The sequence below is a fragment of the Alligator sinensis genome, unplaced genomic scaffold (genome assembly GCF_000455745.1).
Source record: "Alligator sinensis unplaced genomic scaffold, ASM45574v1 scaffold1107_1, whole genome shotgun sequence".
In the NCBI taxonomy this organism is placed as follows: domain Eukaryota; kingdom Metazoa; phylum Chordata; order Crocodylia; family Alligatoridae; genus Alligator; species Alligator sinensis.
The window spans coordinates 309,819-329,198 of NW_005842787.1; the positions used below are offsets into that span (position 1 = coordinate 309,819).

At 39.4% G+C, this 19,380-nt stretch overlaps 2 protein-coding genes across 15 annotated transcripts in view; one reads left to right on the forward strand and one right to left on the reverse strand.

Annotated features, from left to right (window-relative positions):
- The window catches only part of SIAH1 (siah E3 ubiquitin protein ligase 1), a 31,844-nt gene extending 25,147 nt beyond the window's left edge, over positions 1–6,697 (forward strand). For 6 of the 14 annotated variants that reach the window (XM_025191103.1, XM_025191096.1, XM_014525339.2 and 3 more), the window contains one exon: positions 4,780–6,697. In XM_025191103.1, the coding sequence (XP_025046888.1) occupies positions 4,782–5,630 (849 nt within the window). In that variant the 5' untranslated portion in view covers positions 4,780–4,781 and the 3' untranslated portion in view covers positions 5,631–6,697. Of the gene's footprint in view, positions 1–10; positions 396–1,753; positions 1,892–2,145; positions 2,382–2,981; positions 3,035–3,260; positions 3,872–4,779 lie in introns of those variants that run through there. The other 8 variants (XM_025191098.1, XM_025191099.1, XM_006034969.3 and 5 more) reach the window with 8 other exon arrangements.
- Positions 6,698–10,328: 3,631 nt separating this feature from the next.
- The window catches only part of LONP2 (lon peptidase 2, peroxisomal), a 78,462-nt gene continuing 69,410 nt past the window's right edge, over positions 10,329–19,380 (reverse strand). The window contains exons 12-14 of the mRNA XM_006034971.3: positions 17,549–17,756; positions 15,824–16,014; positions 10,329–12,419 (exon numbers count right to left, since the gene is read on the reverse strand). Coding sequence (XP_006035033.2) covers positions 12,198–12,419; positions 15,824–16,014; positions 17,549–17,756 — 621 coding nt within the window. The 3' untranslated portion in view covers positions 10,329–12,197. The remainder of the gene's footprint in view (positions 12,420–15,823; positions 16,015–17,548; positions 17,757–19,380) is intronic.

Below are 19,380 nucleotides of genomic sequence, written 5' to 3' on the forward strand. Positions count from 1 at the left end.
TGGCGCAGCGCGGGGAGCCGGGCCGGGCCTCGGGCAGCAAATGGCTTTTGCACAGCGGGCCTCACACGGGGCGCGGGACTGCCCGGCTCCGCTGTTCCCTCGGGCCCCGCGGCCGGGGGCCGGGCGCCTCGTAGGGGCGGGAGGCGGCGGCCGCGGGGCCGGGAACCATTTTGGGAGGGAGGCGGAGGAGGTGCCCGGCGGCGCGGACGCTGCTGGCTGCGTGATTCGGGACCCGGCCCGGCTGCCGGGGGAGGCCTCGTGTTTTTGTTTCTATGGGGAGACGCGATGAGCTGTTTCCCTCCTCATGACGGGGAAATCCGCCTTCAGCTTTCTGTACCCGTGGAAGGGCGTCCTCTCCGCGTGTCTGCCTGGAAGTAAAGCCGGCAAGAGGAAAGGTAGCAGCGAGCTGCGCGGCGGGACGTGGAGCCGGGGCAGCCCCAGGCTGCTTCCCGGCCGGCTCCTCGCCCGCTCGCTCCCGCTCTCTTCAGTTCTTTAACTGCTTTACGGAGCGTTGTTTTTCTTGCTACATGTTTACAAGGTTGTTTGGGCAGATGTGAGCTCTTCTGAGACCACCTACATAGCTGGAAAAAATTGTTCTTCGCCAGCTTGGGGCACAAACACCCTTTGGGCGCAGGGCGAGTCTGCTACAGCCAACACCCCTGGCATTTGTACAACTCATTTCTTCCCTTTATTTGCCCCCGCTGCTGTTAGTTCCACTTGAAAGTGTTTTGAGTTATGTAGTTTGCTCGGTAGAAACTACGCAAAATATTTTTGGTGATGACTCAGTACCTCGGTTTGTCGGTGTTGCTTAGAGACTAATTCCCCCGCCCCCAGTGAGTGGAGACTCCTGTGGTATCTCATGCACGGGACAAACCAAAATAGCAATTACGTTTTTTCTTTTCACCTGATCCCGATTTGCTGTGCAGCTTAATTTATATCCAGCCTTGTGTAACTGCAACAGTTGTTTGCATTTGTTTTTATTTTTCTGCACAACTTCTGGCTGCTTTTCCAGTTGTATTTAACTGTTTACTTCAATCTAGACAAAAATATAGTTGGTTAGCAGAAATGTTAGTGCTAACTAACGGGCTTTAAAGATTTAAACTTGGGAAAACAAACTTGAACTTCTTGCTCTGTTCATTGTTTTGTGTAACTTTTCAGCTTTTTGTAATGGGAATGGAGGTCAGACTAGTAGGGCTTGCAGTTTGGACAGCACGGTGGCTAATTAGTGGCCCGTCAGGCTTTCTTGAATTGGAAGCGGTTGGCTTGAGTAGTTCCCCTCGAACAAATGTGGTTCTAGGTTGCCTGTTTAAAACAGCGCGATAGTTTAGTCATCTGTGCCAGCATTTCTCAACCCGTGGGTCATGATGCAAAAATGGGTTGCAAGACTATATGAAAGGACTGTGAACAAACTTTAAAAAATGGATTATCCTTTAAAGGAGAAAAATGTGAGAAAATATGGGTTTTCCCTTCCAGCCTGCCAGGGGCTGCTTGGGGCTCCCCTGCCCCATACTTGGGGGCTGGGGCCACTGGGTTGGGACTGTCTATACATGTTTACAAATGGGTCCTGGTACAAAAGGTTGAGAACCAGTCTATGTAACTTTGACTTCTGTTCAGTTTTATGAACTCTGTTTGTGATATGCAGGATTTGTTTTCTTTTATGTTGAGAGAGTTTGAACGGGCTGTATATCCTGTTTGTGACTGTATACTAAGGCCTAAGAAAGGAAAGGCTATTTTTTTCTCACCTTGTATATAGCTGAGGAAGGAAGGAAGAGTTGCTAGATGGTTTCCAAGGAGGATTCACTTGCTAACAACTACCATTTACTGCTCATTTGCTCTCCTTTCACCCCCACCCGGAGAAACTATGGCAGTGTGAGAGCTCAGCATGTTTGAGGTGTGTAGGATTTCTCCCTGGGGCTCATGACTAAGATTTGGTTTGTGAGTAATATTGATTCTTTGTGCATGGGGCTGATAAAAGGTGACAAGTTGTTGCAGGGGGACAAGGAGTTGTCACCTAGCCTGAGTGGTAGCAGATCTCAGGCACATGCAGCTCTTAAGAATAGTGGGAAGCAGAGACCTGCAACTCTTACAAGACTTCAGCATATGAGTGCGTGCAGGTTTCTTTTACAAAGCCTTTGTGTTTTTCAGCTGTCCAAAGTGGATTTTGGAGGGAATGGATCAAAGCAACTGGGAGGCTTCGGGTGGGGGGGGTGGGGGGAGGTTGATGGGTGCTGATTCCAGGGCCAAGATATTGGACTGTGGGCCTGCTTCCAAGAAAAGTGATAAACCTGAAATCTTCATCTGAAGAGTCTTAGTGACAGGCCAGAAGCAGTGATGAGTTGCTCCATACCAGCAAAGGCTTGGCTACTCAAAAGCATTTAGAGGTACTGGATTCTCTTGCAGTGAATTGATCTCCATTTAGAGAAAGGAGGCCAAGGTCAGGTTGAGAGAGAGAGAGCTTTAATTTCCCTCTCTTTAAGTGCCTCAGTGGGAAAATCAATCCAAATATGTAAGTCTTATGGCTAGCTAATAATAATAATATCAACTTAGAGCCCCAGAGGTCCACTACTGAGGGCCCCATAATGGTAGTTTTGAACCACTGAGAGACCCATAAAATGGTAAGGATTGTTCAGTGCTTCAGCATGTCAGTACAGTACACATCAAGACCCTGGTTAGTGTCAACCCAAGAAAAATCAAACCCTAAGCACTTGGGGTGGAACTAGGGCTGTGGGAGCTGTGTATGTGAATCAGATAAGGTGCATGGGTAACAAGGAAGTGGTTCTTAGATGAGACATTTTCCAAGCTCTGGCTTTGGCAGAGATGAAGCCCAGGCAATGACTCTGGCTATCTTGGGGACTTGTTTCCTTGCCTTGTTCTGTCTTCATGGTGTGCAGGTATCAAAGGTAGATACTTGAACATGTGCAGTCCAGACCTCAGTTATGTTGGAGCTGAGTGGGCTTGTGATAACAATGCTTTGCTTCTAGGTTTCTGTAGACTTCTCTTGCTATGAAAAGGAGAACAAGAATCAAATTGAAAGGTTAGAGAGCTGACATATGCTGAGTGTTTACCATGAAATGGGCATTAGTGTTAGATGGTCATTCACTCTCCTTCCCTTACCTGGTGAGGTACAAGGAACTAGGCTGTCATAGGTTTTTTTTGTTCTGTTTTGTTTTTCCCACTGTAGTGTTGATTTCATCTATATGAATGCGCACATTTGATGAAGCTGAAGTGTACTTCTCTTTGCAGGGATGTATTTGGTAGCTGTGTTGGTCTGAGACAAAAAGAAACAACTCTAAAAATCTTGGTTCAGAGATACTTTTTATTAGACCAACTAAAAAAATCGCAAAACCAAATGATCTTTCTTTGCTCTCGTTTGTCTTTTCATTGCATGCCTTTTTATGTTCCCCGGTGTAGATATTGTTGAGTCTCTGAAAATAAGTACTAGAAACTTAGTTGAATACCTTTTAAAAAAAAAAAAAAAGTTTGAATCAAATGTTAATGCTAAACCCTAACAGGAAAAATTTAAAATTGGATTGGATGTTTTTTTTTTTCTGATATATTAATAAGCATTTGTCTCATTGTTCAAGGGACTTCCTGGTTTTCTACCTAAAAGATTTCTTCTGTATATGTTAGGAATCCTGGCTTGTTTGGTTTTGTGTTTTTTGGGTGGTTTTGAACATTTTCAAGGTAGTCTTTTAATATAGCTAGACTGGGTAAATGCCTTTCCACTGAGGTTGCATCAAAGTGACAAGTTTCACTTAACAAAAGTAAATTTCATAAGCAGCACTTTTGAAGTTATTAGAAATATTTCCGCACCTACCTGAACAAAGAATAGAATTAGTAGTTTTCCTTTTTGACTACTTCTGCAAATAAGGTAAAAAAACATTTTCCCCCCCATTCCACTTTCTGAATGACTTCAGTGTGTTTTCAGCTTGCTGAAATACAGAACCCAGGAAGACCAGGGAATTTTGAGATGGATGGGAACCAAAGGAAGGCCTAGACCAGTGGTTCTCAACCTTTTTAAACTCCAGGTGGTCCTCAATATGAGCGCCACTCAATTCACTTGTGAATTGAGTGGCACCCGGTATCAAAAACAAATGTGCTTCTCTCCTTGTGGGAGGGGTGCAGCTGGGAGGAGGAGTGACTGGGTAGGAATGAGTCCTTGTACTTTGCAGCACCTTTCAGAGGCTCTCAAGAGATCTCTTCAGCTTTTTTCTACCAAATTGAGAAACAAAAGCACTGACAGAAGGTTTGGATATTGAGTTTAACTTGAACTATTTGTCATGAAAAAGTAATAATATCAAATCTATGATGTGTCTGACAATACAGCCTTCCTGGTGGTGGTGTTAGGAAATCAATTAATAAAGACCTGTTACCAAAGGTGCAGTACAAATACAAAACTTAAAAAACTTTTGGGCCTTTTTTTCAGAGTGCCTGTACTCTGATAACATTTCTTCTTCTTCCTCCTCCTCCCTCCCCCCCTCCAACAAATGACTTTTCATTTTCAATCTAGAAACTTTAATAGAACTTCTGATCTACTTTTCACATTTTAAAGGGCTGGCTGCAGTACGAATTCTCACTCCTTTCCATTTACAGATTATAGATAATATTCCTTAAAATGGAAACAGATTACGTTTGCTGCAAATAAAAATTGATTTTGAAACGCACCTGAGTTTGCTATAAACAAAATTCTCTCTTGAATCCTCATAGGGAAGACTTAGAATGTGTCAGTTCACCTGTTTCAGAATAACTACTGAATACTGTTTTTTCCCTTTATTACAGAAATGAGCCGTCAGACTGCTACAGCACTCCCGACAGGTACTTCAAAGTGTACGCCATCACAGAGGGTGCCTGCATTAACTGGCACTACAGCTTCCAACAATGACTTGGCTAGTCTTTTTGAGTGTCCTGTGTGTTTTGACTATGTGCTGCCACCTATTCTTCAGTGTCAGAGTGGCCATCTTGTTTGTAGCAACTGTCGACCCAAGCTCACATGCTGTCCGACTTGCCGAGGCCCACTGGGCTCCATTCGCAACTTGGCTATGGAAAAAGTTGCCAACTCTGTACTCTTCCCATGTAAATATGCCTCTTCAGGATGTGAGATAACCTTGCCCCACACAGAAAAAGCAGACCATGAGGAGCTGTGTGAGTTTAGGCCTTATTCATGTCCATGTCCTGGTGCTTCATGTAAATGGCAAGGTTCTCTGGATGCTGTAATGCCACATCTAATGCATCAACATAAGTCAATAACAACATTACAGGGAGAAGATATAGTTTTCCTTGCTACAGACATTAATCTGCCTGGTGCTGTCGACTGGGTTATGATGCAGTCTTGTTTTGGCTTTCATTTCATGTTAGTGCTGGAGAAACAGGAAAAATATGATGGTCACCAGCAGTTCTTTGCAATTGTACAGCTGATAGGAACACGCAAGCAAGCAGAAAATTTTGCTTATCGACTTGAGCTTAACGGTCATAGGCGGCGATTGACTTGGGAAGCAACTCCTCGCTCTATTCATGAGGGAATTGCAACAGCCATTATGAACAGTGACTGTCTAGTCTTTGACACCAGCATTGCACAGCTTTTTGCAGAAAATGGCAATTTAGGCATCAATGTAACTATATCAATGTGTTGAAATGGCAATCAGGCATTTCCAGGCCAGTGTTTTAAAACCATTGCATTTAATTTTTGCAGAACCTAGGGTAACCATCTGACTGCCAGACAAATTATTTGGTAGATGGAGGCTAGACATACATGAAGGTAATAAGAGGAAAGGCTGTAAAATTACAGGAAGCAGTTGCATGTAGTAACACTAATATATTTAAAATAAGTCAACAGTAAACCACTGAAATATATATACACCCAAAATGGGCATCTTTTGTATTAAGAATTGATTCTACAGGAAATGTTGTAAAATAATTCTAAAAACTTGTTTGTAGATTGATTGTACTGTTGAAAAGGATACTGTTTCGTGTTTTTGTGGGTTTTTTGTTTTGTTTTTTTGTTTTTTTCTTTTGACTGACAAGCCATGTTGAGCGGTCTGGTCTCTGGCCGCTGCTTTTTTTCCCCCTTTGTAAGTCACTACATAGTATTGCTGCTGTTTGTGTATATTTTTTGTGTATTTGCTAATTTTTATTAACTTCTAGTTTTTCATTAAATAAATATGACTTTCTTTTCTGTAATTCAGGTTTTTCTCTTTTTTTTGTACCTTTTAAAATTAATTACAGGTGTCTTATTTGATATGCATAATTGCTTATGGTAAAAATTATAATTCTGTATATTTGGTAAATTTTGTCTCTTTCCAGTAGTCCATTCATTGGTAATACTGTTCTTAATTGAGCTATTTTGTGAATGTATTAAATGCTAAACTAGTAAGTATGTTGGAAGAAGTACCAGGAAAAAAAAGCTCCTTTAAAAACAGGTCTAGATTTTTTTTTTTTTGGATTTACACTTCCAAACAAAGTAAAGAATTATTAGGGGAACATTTAAAAAAAATGAAAATTCAGGCACAGTTTCAGATTTAGAGAAATGTAGAGACTCAATCTCATCCTTGTATTTATTGTTTTTGCAGTACAAAGAAGGCATTGTCTTATGCAGTATTTGTAACTCTAAAAACAGGCCATTTGCTTAAAGGCAGTATCAGAATAAGATGTTCTTGGTCTTTTATAATTGTCATTAAACGAATACCTGGCAAATTAAAAACTCTTGGTTTTTTCCTTTAGCACAAATTTGGGGAAACTTAATGTTGTTACTCAGTTTCTTGTTTTCTTTGGTTGTGGTTGTTACTAGAGAAAACAAACTTCCTTCCCTCACCCCTGCCCCAATCATACTAAGCTTGTATATCATTTTAGTGACATGGTGTTGGCATACTTCCAAATGACAGTGTACATGCAATTTGCCTATGTTTAAAGGCGTAAATGATCTTCTGGTCCCTGTGCAGGTTGTCTGAAGTCATGGAATTTATTTCACTTTGACTGTGTATTGCTATGTCTGTGTGAAACACGTAGAGAGAACTGATACAGGAAATAATTCTTTTCCATATTATTCAATGTTTCAAACTATTTTAAAAGTATCTTGCTAAATTTAGTAACTGTAAACAGCTGCTCTTGGGAGGAATAGCCTTCATATTGGCTACTTTTTCTAGAAATTTACTGTGTGTTGTCTGTCTTACCAGAAATAGATGCATTAAGGAGCTTTGCTTTTTACTCTAATTATTTTTGGTGCAGTGGCAACATGATGGGGTAAGTAGTTCTGTAAGTAAGGAATATGAATCTGCATTGGCTTCAGACTGACCAGACCAGCACAGAAAGAGTTCACTTTATACAGTGAAAGCAGTCAACTTCAGAAATGCTTTGTGGTGATAAACTGTTTGAGGAAGCATCCCTGAGAAATGTACTGGCATCTTATGCCAGTAGGGGAACTTCAGAGTCTATAATCTACACTCTTATTTCAAGTGAATACTGTGTTATGTAAAATAAGCAGTTGCCTTATTTTAGATAACAGCTGATTGTTGTCAAAGCAGGTACAAGATTGATTGGCAGGTTTAGAATTAAAACCATATTTAAATAATGCCTAACTAATGATACCTTTTCTTTCTAAATCTTGCCAGGGTGTTGCTGATTTGCTGTATAGCTGGAGTTTGGTTTGAATAACAGCCTAGCTAGTGTAATGAATGCTATGTAATTCTAGGAACTTGCCTAAAACTCGTGGTTTTCTAATGTGCTGCTGAAGATTTAATACTTTTCTATAACTGTAGCACTTGAAATACAAGAAAAAAACGTGTTATTTGGAATTTAAGATATTTTTAATTAACATTCTTGCTTGTGCAAAAATAGGAACACACTGGTTCCTAAAGGCACCTGCAATGATCTGATACTGAGAAAGAAGAGACGCTTCTGAGCTGAATGCAACTGGGGAGATAGATTCACTTCGTCTCCATCAGTAGTTACTGAAATATTAAGGAACAATTTTAAAAAGGATTTTTTCGTCGTATTTTACAGGTAATGTATGCTATAGTGTAACTAATACTGTGTGCTGGGTTTTGTTAAAATGTAAGCTAGTACATACTCAGTGTGGTGTAAGAGCCTACATAGTATATTTTCGATGTAATTTATAAGACATAGCAGTGAATCAGATGCAAGGGACGTTTAGACCCAGATTCTCAAAAGTATTTCAACACTTAAATATTTTGAGGATTTGGGCCTAATAAGTGTATGCTTTTGTGATACAGTAAGACTTACTAATGACCTATATTTAAAACAAGTGTACTGTCTGCTATCTAATCTAAAAATAAATGATACATTTAAAATGCTAGAAATGCTTTACTAACACTGATTTTACTTCAGAAGAGCGTATTATTTTGTTATGGTAGAAAAAGTGTACTCATTTACCTCTACTTAAAATAATGGATATACAAAATACTATTTCATTCAATTTTAATTAACTTTGGGGACAAAAGTAGAATCACTTGTCACTTCCCTTTATTTAAATACCTATTTTTGGAGGGGGACTTTTAAAAAAGAAAAGAAATCTCAAGGGAAAAACTTGATCAAATGAGCCAGTATAACATTTAATTGGCTTCTCCCTCTGACATTCTGGTGTGTATTTCTTTATTTAGGATGTCAAGTTCTTGGTCATAATATTCGTTTCAAACCAAATTAAATTTAGATTTTTGCACTGTTCCTTGTGGTAGTACTATATTTGAAGCCATATTTTAAATTTAATGTTATTGAATTGATTTAATATTTGTTGCAACTTTTCAAATCTAGTCTGATTAAAACTGACTGTTAAAGTTATGCCGTTTTTCATGCATAAGTAGACTATCAGATAATGCAGTTCATAAAATGACTTGAAGTTTGAGCAGAAGAAAAAAGCAAGCCTGATTATCTTGTAGTCTTAAGTCTACAGTCAGAGGCAACTGCATTGTGCAATTTCAGGCATGAGTATCTATTTACAACTTGCATTCAAATAACCCACAGTGCAATGAAGTTATGACTTTGAAAGGCCTTTACTATTCAAGTTGAGAATAGGAATCATATGATAGTGGCAAAGAATGAACAGCTGGGTACTAGAGAGCACAGAAAATAAAGTGCAGTGAAAGGTACAGATGGAATCAAGTTAGTTAAATGGGTAACAGCAAAAACTCATTCTTATAGTAAAGAACTGTTCAAAATATTATTATTAAAGCAAGAAATGCAATTTGTCTCCAAGCAAAGCTTTCTAGCTTCCTGCCTGTGTATAGCCAGAAAACAGTATTTACTCATTCCAAGTTCAAAGAAAATGCTTTTGCAGTTGAGTGTTTGCACAGCTAAAGTAATTGTGTGTTTAAATTTCTTGCCTGGCTCTTCTAAACCAAGTTTTGGCAGTTGAATGCATTTGTGCAACAAGTATAATATGTGCGGGACTCAGCACAGCATTTAGGAATTGGAAACAGCCCTTCATGTAGCTGTTCTACACCCTTGCCTTCTAAAGCCGATTTCAGTGGCCATGTTGCTACAGAAACTGATATGCCAGTCACCATACTCAAACTCTTTATAAGCACCTTTTTCATAAAGCAAATAGTTGGGCTGATTACAAAAATGCATTGTCATAAGAAGCCAACACTTTCCCAATTTTAAATGGGTAGTTTCTCAAGTGCCTTCAGGTTTCATACTGCTCTGTGGTCCCAAAAGTTGGCTCCTGCTAAGAGAACAAAAAGGAGCTGAGTCTCAAAGTTAGAGTAAAACTTTTCTATGTCTGCCCCTCTGGTAGCATGGAGAGAACGTGGAGTATGTTGTGTAGTGCAAAACATTCTTAACATCACGGACATTAGAAACTAACTCACTTAAGTATTCCCTGGCCTTTTGACATCTGCCCGCTTTACAAAATGTTATAGGGCACAGACCATTCCTCTGAAGGGATTCCCCAAGTAAATGGAATGATGGGTCTTCATGTTCTGAAGCAAGTATACAGGTAAGGAAAAAATTGTATGTTATATCGGGAAGCATTAGATTGTTTACAGCTGTATTCCAAAACTTTAGGAGGGTTTCTTAATGCAAGACGGGGAAATGGAGGGAATCTGTGGAAATGAATGTCTTAATTTCAGCTTAGTTGCAAGACTACTACTGAATCAAAATCAGCTCACTCTGAACAAAAGAAGGCTGAACAGACTCCCTTCTATCCTGTGCATACATAAATAAGAAAACTACAATGTGCATGCTTCACCTTGCTTGCCAATTATGGAACAGTTACCACCCCATGTAACATCTCTCATATTAGACCACTATTGTAAACCTTTGTAGCCACCAAAAATGTATTTCACAACTAGCCAATAAGAAGTAGCTCTAAAAGTTCATTTTCTTTCTTTAAGGTAAAGTATTTTATTCATCTACTGCCAAACAGTGGAAGACAAGTCAACAGCTTACAAATATCTGCATTACTAAAGGGATAACAAATACTTCCCAACTTACCTTGGATAGGAAAAAAAAATAAGGCACCACATGTGATAGTTGAGATGTGCTACCACTTCCTGGGGCTGGGGATATCAAGCATTAACTTCCACTTTGAACTGCGTATATACTTTTTCTCTATACTTGGATAAATATTCAGAACAACTTACTAATTTCAAAGCTCAAACTCATCTGCTTTGTGAAATCTCTCAAGTACTTCTCTGCCCGAGCAGCGTGGCTTTTGAAAAATGAGAGATGGCAGAAAAACTTAACTCTTGTTGCAATGAGAATAATCTTTCCTTTTTTAATGTTAATTTTTAAGTGATCGATAGTCCCTCAACCTACTTTCTACTAGCATGCTCACCTGGCAAACTCACCTGAAAAACTCTCTACTAGTGCATTAAAATCCCTATTCTGGTGTGGGACCACATGAGGATTAGACAGCCCACATGCTGGTTTCAGGGAGGAAACTTACCTTTTAGGTAATGTTGAGAGGATATTATGAATTTAAAAGTTGTTCTGTATAGTCTGACATGCGCCTACCAGAATAGAAAAAATGTTGGAAACCAGGTACTTTGCTTCCATTCATAGCCATGCTACCTAGGTGGCTTTAATTTACAACTCTGAGATTCTTAGATGAAAACACTCAAGTGATACATTTGAGATTGAACATGTTTCTTATTGGCAGAAAAGGTATGACTTTAACTGTTTATGGTTTTGAATAAACCGCTCTTCTGCTGGCCTGTTGCTAGATTTGGACTTGCTGCCAGCATCTCCTTCCTTCTGACATTGGTTAACTGTTCTTCTTACCCTTTAGCAGCACCTTTATTCTACAGGTGTTCATTAGGTGATTGTAACTTGTGTGTTTTGTGTAATTTCTTTGTATGATTACCATCTATATGAATTTCATATCTATTGGCTTTTCTCCTAAGCTGTTCCACAAATATTTAAACAGTAGTAAATGTTTTTACTGATCTTAATTGGAAGAAACAATACGTTCTTTTTCTGTAGCTAAAATTGTCCATATTACACTTCAGTTATTTTCATGTTGGATATTTTTGTGTTCCATAATATTCAAGAAATCAGCTCTAGATTGCAAGGGTAGTCTAGAAGACCCTAATTAAATGTGCCTTTCAGCTGGTGGGGTGTTTTTATGTATACTCATTAAAGCTGGCTTATTGCTGTAGCTGGTATTGCAACTCCTATGAACAACTGGGGAGTGTTAAATTTTAAGAGTTTTAAATGAAGGAAATCTGAGCAGAGTGAAGGGGACTGATGTTAGCTTTATTTTAATTTTTTCTTTGAAAAATTCTTATTTTGTGACTTAATCTCTAGTTTAGAAATCCTTGCAGAAATGCCTAATAAACTTTCAATTTTTTCTGTAAAATTGTTTTATTCTTCAAGAACAGTTTATGATTGTCCATACCCAAAATAATTGGAAATAGGTTTAATTTAGAAAAGTAAAGTTTAGAAGGCGTCAATATGCAACTGGAGACTTACAGAGAAGTAGGGCAAACCATTCAAGTCTTTTGAAAAATGTCACTATCTACTTGGGTGCACAAGTTGCATATGTTAAATTTATGTGGTAGATGGATACAAATCCACTCTAATACTAGTAGCCCAACTGAAGACTGAGTTGAAGTTCCTGTATATTACTGTTGGCCTCAATTACTGTTCCCATGCTGTGCACCCTTTGTTTTACTGTGATTTAAAAAAAAAACTTGCAATTGGAAAGTTGATCAGCTTCTAAATTTTCATACGCAGGCAATCTGTTTTTAAAGTTTACTATTTAAATGCTCAAGTGCAGTCTTGGCTGAAAATCCCCCATCAAATGCTGCATTAAGAACTTCATCAAGGCAGCTCGCCATAACAAAAGTCAGATCCTGCCGCACATTCACTGCAATCCCTTCCAGATCTTTTTCATTTCTTTGTGGAATGATGATTCTCTTCAATCCAGCTCTATGTGCTGCTAGGACTTTGTCCTTAATTCCCCCAACCTATTAAAAACACAATTGGGAAAAGGAAAGTTATTTAGGTATGTGTTTTTTTCACCAAAGACATGAGGGGCGTTTGGGTTGCTACTTTTAATTTCCTCTAAAGCAGAGGTTCCCAAACTTTCTTATTGCGTACCCCCTTCCATATTTACTAGCTGCCTGCTGGGAACCCCTGATCTAAAGTAAATAAGTACAAAACCTTCCCACTGCCTATATAAATGGCATGTACAATTTTTTATTGGAAAAAATTTTCTGCTCTGGCTTAAGAGCATAACAAGATAAAAGTACTGCAGTTTAAATTATGATGTTCTTTGGCAATAAAGTACAAGAATCTCAAACAAGGGAGAGCTTATTACCTTTGCCAGGTGAGAGCAAAACAATGCTTCTAAAAACTTAAGGTTCATATCAAACTAATGGGACAAGACCTGAAATATTCTTTCCTATGATTCTGATTGATTCCTATGCTGAACTTCCAAAAATTCTCTTTCTGTTTATATATCATTAAGTAGTTGCCTGGTTGATTATTCTGTGACTCATCTGTCAGGACCAGGGTTCCTAAGTTGCAGATGCAGTATAACCTCATAAATCTGCCATGCTCAGCACCAAGCACCTGCTGGAAATTTACAAGTGCCAGACTTTTGGAACCGGTGAGGCAGCTGGTTGCAGAGCAGGGGTGGGGAGCAGTGGCCAGTCTAGGAATGGCAGGGGGAAGTGCTGGATGTTTGATATCTGGATTTATGAGGTTATACTGTATCACTAAAATTCAGAGATCCACCGCCACAAAGCTCACACCTTGACTTCCTTATTTCTTTTCCTAAGAACCCTGGCTCATAAGACCCATGCAAACTTCAAGCACATATGCAGGCAGTAGAATAACCAAATACAGATAAGTAAGTAGAGTTGGTTAGTATTTCTCCAATGTTTGCAGTAATGTTGGTATATAGTGGGTTGTATGGTGTTATTTCCTTAAAAAACAAATCTAGTTTTGTCAGGCCAGCTCAAGTTATTGAGTTAAATGAAAACACTTGGTTTGGGACAAAGTCCGTAACCTCTGTCCTGCTCAGCTGCTATTGTACATCAAGGAGTTGTTTTTAAGGTGCCTTGTGGTCATTCTCCAGGCTCCATGAAGTATTGTGGCATCTAAAATATATACATTATAGGAGGTGGGGGGGGCTAATCCATACAGAAAAGGAAGGACCAGGCAAACCAGCAGACAATTGCATCAAGCCAAAAGTGAAAAAAAACAATTTGGGGATATTAAAACAACAATGGAAAGTTTTATTTTGTTGTCAGAACTTTAAGAACATTTTGATTTTGTCTTTTTCCAAAACGTGAGAATTTTACCTGGCTTTTCTTACGTAACCAAAGTGCTACCTGCTGTTCATTGGTGTAGCTTAATGGAGCAACTTTTATTTATCCCAGGGTGCTGTAGAGCAGATGTTTAAGAAACATATAGAAGAGATTCCCTGGATACAAATCAAACCACTTATTACTCAGGCACTTTTAATTTTAAAAAATTAAGTGACCACAAAGTGGAGCACTCTAGAATCGTAAAATCATGACGTTTAAAAAAGAAAAGGCCCTCCTTTGTTAGAGTAAGGGCAAAGCACAGGATTCATTAGTTCTTTGCTCTGATTTAAAGAATCCTCTTTAACATCAAACAAAGGAGCCCTTGTTCTGTCAGTGCTTGCTACCTACTATAGTACTTGCTCCATATGAGCATCACATGGAAGGAAGCACGGTTTGCAAATTTTAGAAAGGATGGACAAGTGCTTTGTCACAAACTGATTTAATATTGGCCCAGTAAACCATACTGTGCCAAATGTCTCCTGTTCTTCAGTGTTAAAAGGTTCTGGAAGTCGAGCCAGCCTACTGTTACGAATAAATGTTGTGTTACTCCACAAATATGATCCTTGTATCCATCAAAATCCTGCTGCATAGATCCTTCTAGCCTATCACTTTGCCTAGGTCAGTTATTTGCATTAAACATAAGCCCGTGTTCACTTTCAAAACCTAATCTGCACCTTCTGTCATTCAGTATCACATGGTTGACTCCTGCTTCCAACTGGCCCATGATGCTGACCTTAGATTATCTCACACCTTCACATTGCTTCATGTGAGAGGGAAAGGGTCAAAGGTCCTCCTAAGCCTAGAAGCCTGTACAGCACAAAGGAGCAATAGGACCAGCATTATACCCAGCCAGAGACATAACTAGCCCTGGACAAAACCCTGTTCTGTGTGAGAGTCCATGCACGTGACAAAGATGGTGTGTGGGGGAGGAGGGGTTAGTCTTACCTGCCCTGCAGGATTCAAAGCCCCCAGGGGCTGTTGCTGCAAGTACAGCAGCATTGTGGAGTTCCTACATCCAGCTGCTATTGCTATAGCTGCAGCACCATGGACTCCTGAGGAACTGCCGTTCTAGTATCCCTGGATCCAGCAACTTTTGGACTTCCAGCACAGCTAACAGGTTTGCATTAATACAGAGCAAGATCTGAACACATTCGTCATATATATTTTATATAATACATATATTATCTCCTCTACATAATGCAATGCTTTAACCACTTAAAGTGGTTTTGAGCAGTTCCCTGGAAAATGTCTAAAGATCTCATTACCCTGAAATTGCTATGACACCTACAAAAACTGACAATGGGTTAGGCTACAATAATAGCACTGAGCAGCAGCTTCTCATTTTTTGGGGGAGCAAGGACTGTAATTGTTCTGTTTACACTTTACCTAGTGTATGACTAGGGCTCCTAGACACCTATAGTAATACATAATTAATGTTTTTGAACTGTACTTAGTCCAATGACTTAAGGAGGTTTCTGTAGTTGTAAATATCACTCAGTTTCATAAAGGACTGAACTGTCTCTAAACATCCTTGTAGTTGATTAAAGCCAGATTCTTTCTACACTGTGATCAGCAGTAGTAAAAGGCAGAAATGCATCAAAGCAGAACTTTTATAGTGGCTTACATCACAACTATGATGCCAAAAAATGTGCATGTGGTAACCACAGTAAGCATTTTTGGCATAATAGTTTACCTAGCACACTAGGGCTAATTAGTAAATGTAAACTGATATTTTGAATTTAGGAGTTATTGGAAAATAAATCAGATTTATTTTTCACCACTACGTTCAGCTTACTTCCCCACTGAAATCATCTATACAAGGGATACTATTAACAAATGTAAATCAGCTTAAGTCATGGAACAGTAACAGTGTACACTTTGATGTTAACTAGGTGTTGGTTTCCATGAAACCGTGTCAATTCTACTGCAAGACAATGGAGGATCCACCTAAGATGGAACTAGGTTACCAGAGCTACACCTAGATAAATTAGTTCATCATGGATAATATAAAGGAAAATATCTTTAGACAGGTTAGCACTTTTCCAAATGATACTTACTGGAAGAACAAGGCCTCTTAGTGTAATTTCTCCAGTCATGGCTACGTCTGAACGCACCAACCGCCCACTGAAGAGTGAGGCAAGACAGGTTACTATGGTTACACCAGCAGATGGTCCATCTTTTGTGACAGCTCCAGCTGGGAAGTGCAGATGGATGTCGGTGTTGTCAAGGAGATCAAAACTTCCAGAAGCTTAGAGGAGAGAATGTGGAAAATTCAAACCTGTGTTGTTCCTGGGCTTTGTTCTAAAAAGACCACTAGAAAACGCATTCCTACCAAATACATTACTTGACAGTATATTAATACACACCACATGGATCTTAGAAAAAACTAATGTTTGTTAGGCCCACAGTTTGCTATCTACACAATACAAATCATTGTGAATAAGTTAACATTGAAGACATTTACTTTTTTTAAAGAGCTCAAGCATTCAAAGTTGGGATTAAGAAAACAATCAGAAGTAGGGAGATGACAACCACTATCCTTCAAGAACAGACCAAAATCCCAAAGAACACGTGCATATTTGCCTACAAACTAAGCTTACCCTTTAGTATGTGAGAACTTTCATTTTTAGCTTGCCCAGCTGGGTTATTCATGGGTAACAAGGTATTTCTGCAGCAAGCATAGTTCAGCAGTAAAACCCACACGTATTTAAAGGCAGCCATGTAGTCTATACCTATATAGCATAAGGTTTTGAACTGTTTATTTTTCCATAGGAAACTGAAATAATGTAAAGGCCTCAGGGTCTTATTTTATATCTCAAATATTACAGAACTGGGCTAGCAATGGAGAAGAAAAGAGTGAAAATGAACTAGTGGCAAAAGCACTTTGTAGCACAGTCAATGCAGGTTCTGAACCCCACATACCATTCACACAGTAAAATCTATAACCTGGGTCTAAAAATGCTTTTCAGTCCCGTTTAGTTCACCCAGATTGAAGTATTAGGGTCTGGGCTCTGAGTTTAACTTGGGCTGGGAATCTTTCCACTTTGCAGTGAGGCTTCATGTAAAACAAACGTTTGAGTATCCTTTTCTAGTTCCACCTCAAAAGCAGGCAGAGACTCCTACAAAACTGACAGGGAAAGAACCAGTGTCTCAAACAAGAAACATGGGATATGCCCCCAGAAACAAGCTGAATACAGGAACAGTGAGAATGCAATGGGTAGAGGAGCTGTGCTGTGGGAACTTCTACCTTCAACCTTGACTAAGGCTGGAGTTCAGGTCCAGATGCCAATTACTTTGATTTAGTATGCAGTACAGACACTTTCAGGGATGAAGAGAAAAGTGGAAAGCATACCATTTTAAACCCTATAGATATTTTACAAACTAAGGCCACCAACAGAACACGGAACTGAAGCCTCAGCTGTGGCCAGAGCTCAGCAGAAATTAGGACAGAAAGAAGCACAAATGAAATATTACTCAGCTGCTGGTTTACTGCTTTCATCTTTGGCTTTAGTGGGGAGCAGCCCTTTTTCCTTTTAGGCAAATATAGTTCTGTTTCCTAAATAACTGCTTAACAGAAAGGCAAAATACCTTTTCATGTTAAATATTCATTATTAAAAACCCAACAACATATTTCCGAGGCATCAGGGAAACACACAAGTACTGCATAGGAATTAAAACCAATGACTTATATGCATCTCTGCAGCGAGTGGTCACTGATAGGTATCCATCTCTATGTTGTCTTAGGTCTATACCAACATTCTTGTCTCGCGTTTTTCACATACCATTAGTTAGCTGGTATTTCTTCGCATTGCTGCGCAGCCAGCTAATTGCAAGATGTGCTGATTCCTTCATGACATCCCCCAGCTGTCCAGTTAAAGTAAGCTGACCATCGCCATCCATGCGGCTTGCTTCTACAAACATGATCTCACCGCCTAAGGGTGTCCAAGCCAAGCCTATGGCTACTCCCGGTTGACTTAAACGTTCAGACACCTTTAAAAAAAAAAAAAAGAGCTTAGGCTAGAACAAGATTTTCAAGATAGAAAACTAGTGAGATTGTTATGAGTTTAAAAGCTCCTAATTAGCATCCATAATGCTAAAATTCTCTGTGCTCTTCTGAAGGCATCTATAACCCCTTTGGCCTGAGTCCTAGAGAAAGCTTCCAGTCTTCTGTTTAATTCCATCCTGCAATAATTCTCCAAAATGTGAAAAATCCAGCAATAGAGCCTAGTAATAATGGCAGTTCTGGCCTATGGCATATAAATGGACATGTCTACAAAGGTCAATACAAGTCTATCCTTTGACATCAATAAACTGACTCAACGGCAAATGCATTTCTTCAAATATTAGTTCCAGGTTAGAAATGAGCTCCCTGACATTTTTCATACGCCTCAGGTACATCTGACCTGGCCATTCTGGCAAAAGAGTTTTGTTAGAACTGAATTTTAAGCTTGAATATTATCCAAAAGCCAATTTCAAAATATTCAAAAGGGAATACCAGCAATTTGTGTTATGTTACATGACAGGAAAAGTATCAATATACATGCAACTAACCACAGCACAAATGTTACTCACAGCAGACCTCTGTAAATTCCAAACAGTGAACACATCTAAGAATATTACAATGTTAGAATATTAGACTGTGTAACCAGAGAAAGTACAAAATTTGTCACAAATTTTTCATTACAAATGGTTTGCCCAGCGATTTTACTGAACAAGGCCCTGCCCTTCAGGAACTACTAAATGCCTGTGGCCTACTTATCTGAAAGGCTGCCTGTCTCCCTTTGTCACCCAGCCACTGCAGATACCCGAATTAAAATCACACGCGAGAGAGGGAAGAAGACGATCTCTTGTGAGGCACCTCTGGTATGGAATGGTACACCCAGTCTAAAAGGCTTCTGTTTATTGAACCTGACATGACAGGTTTTCCTGTCCAGAGCTCATTTGTTTTCCTGACCTGAGAGAGGCCCAAAGGACCCTTCTGGGAGATTGTTTTCAATTACTGGGATGTGCATTTATTACTGGCCAGAAAGTAGATATGGGGATAGTCTCTTTGTGATTTTGTTCTGTATCATGCAGTACCTGCAGCAAAAGAACACGGGGGCTCTTTTGTATAGACTGTGTATAAATTTAAAGAAATAAAAAATAAATAAAGGAGGCATACAATTTTCCTTTCCATGTTAATATACCTCCTCTCTCCAACTCCTTCTGTATTGCCACCAAATACTTAGGGTGACAGCTGTCTCAGCTCCAAGAGATCTCAATCTATACTGCACACCTTTGTGTAAGAAACAGTTTTCAGAGGTTTGCTCTCCTCTTAGGGTTACCACTTTAAAACAAATTGTGGAAATTATAAAGCCCCATGTAGAACAAGCTCTAAGTGTGTCAGACGGATGTCTGTACCAAATTATGAATGCAGTATTCTGTGACTTCCAGTCTGGGTGTTAAGTGCTGTTCATATTCCTTGTAGAACACACCTGGCCAGTCCAGACAAAGCCCTATTCAGAAGCAGCAAGACACACCTCTCAGAGAAGACTTGAAATGACACGGTTTCAACTTTAACCACCTCAGCCAGCCCGTAGGAACCAGCCTGCCTGTGAAAAGTGACTGAGGTTCC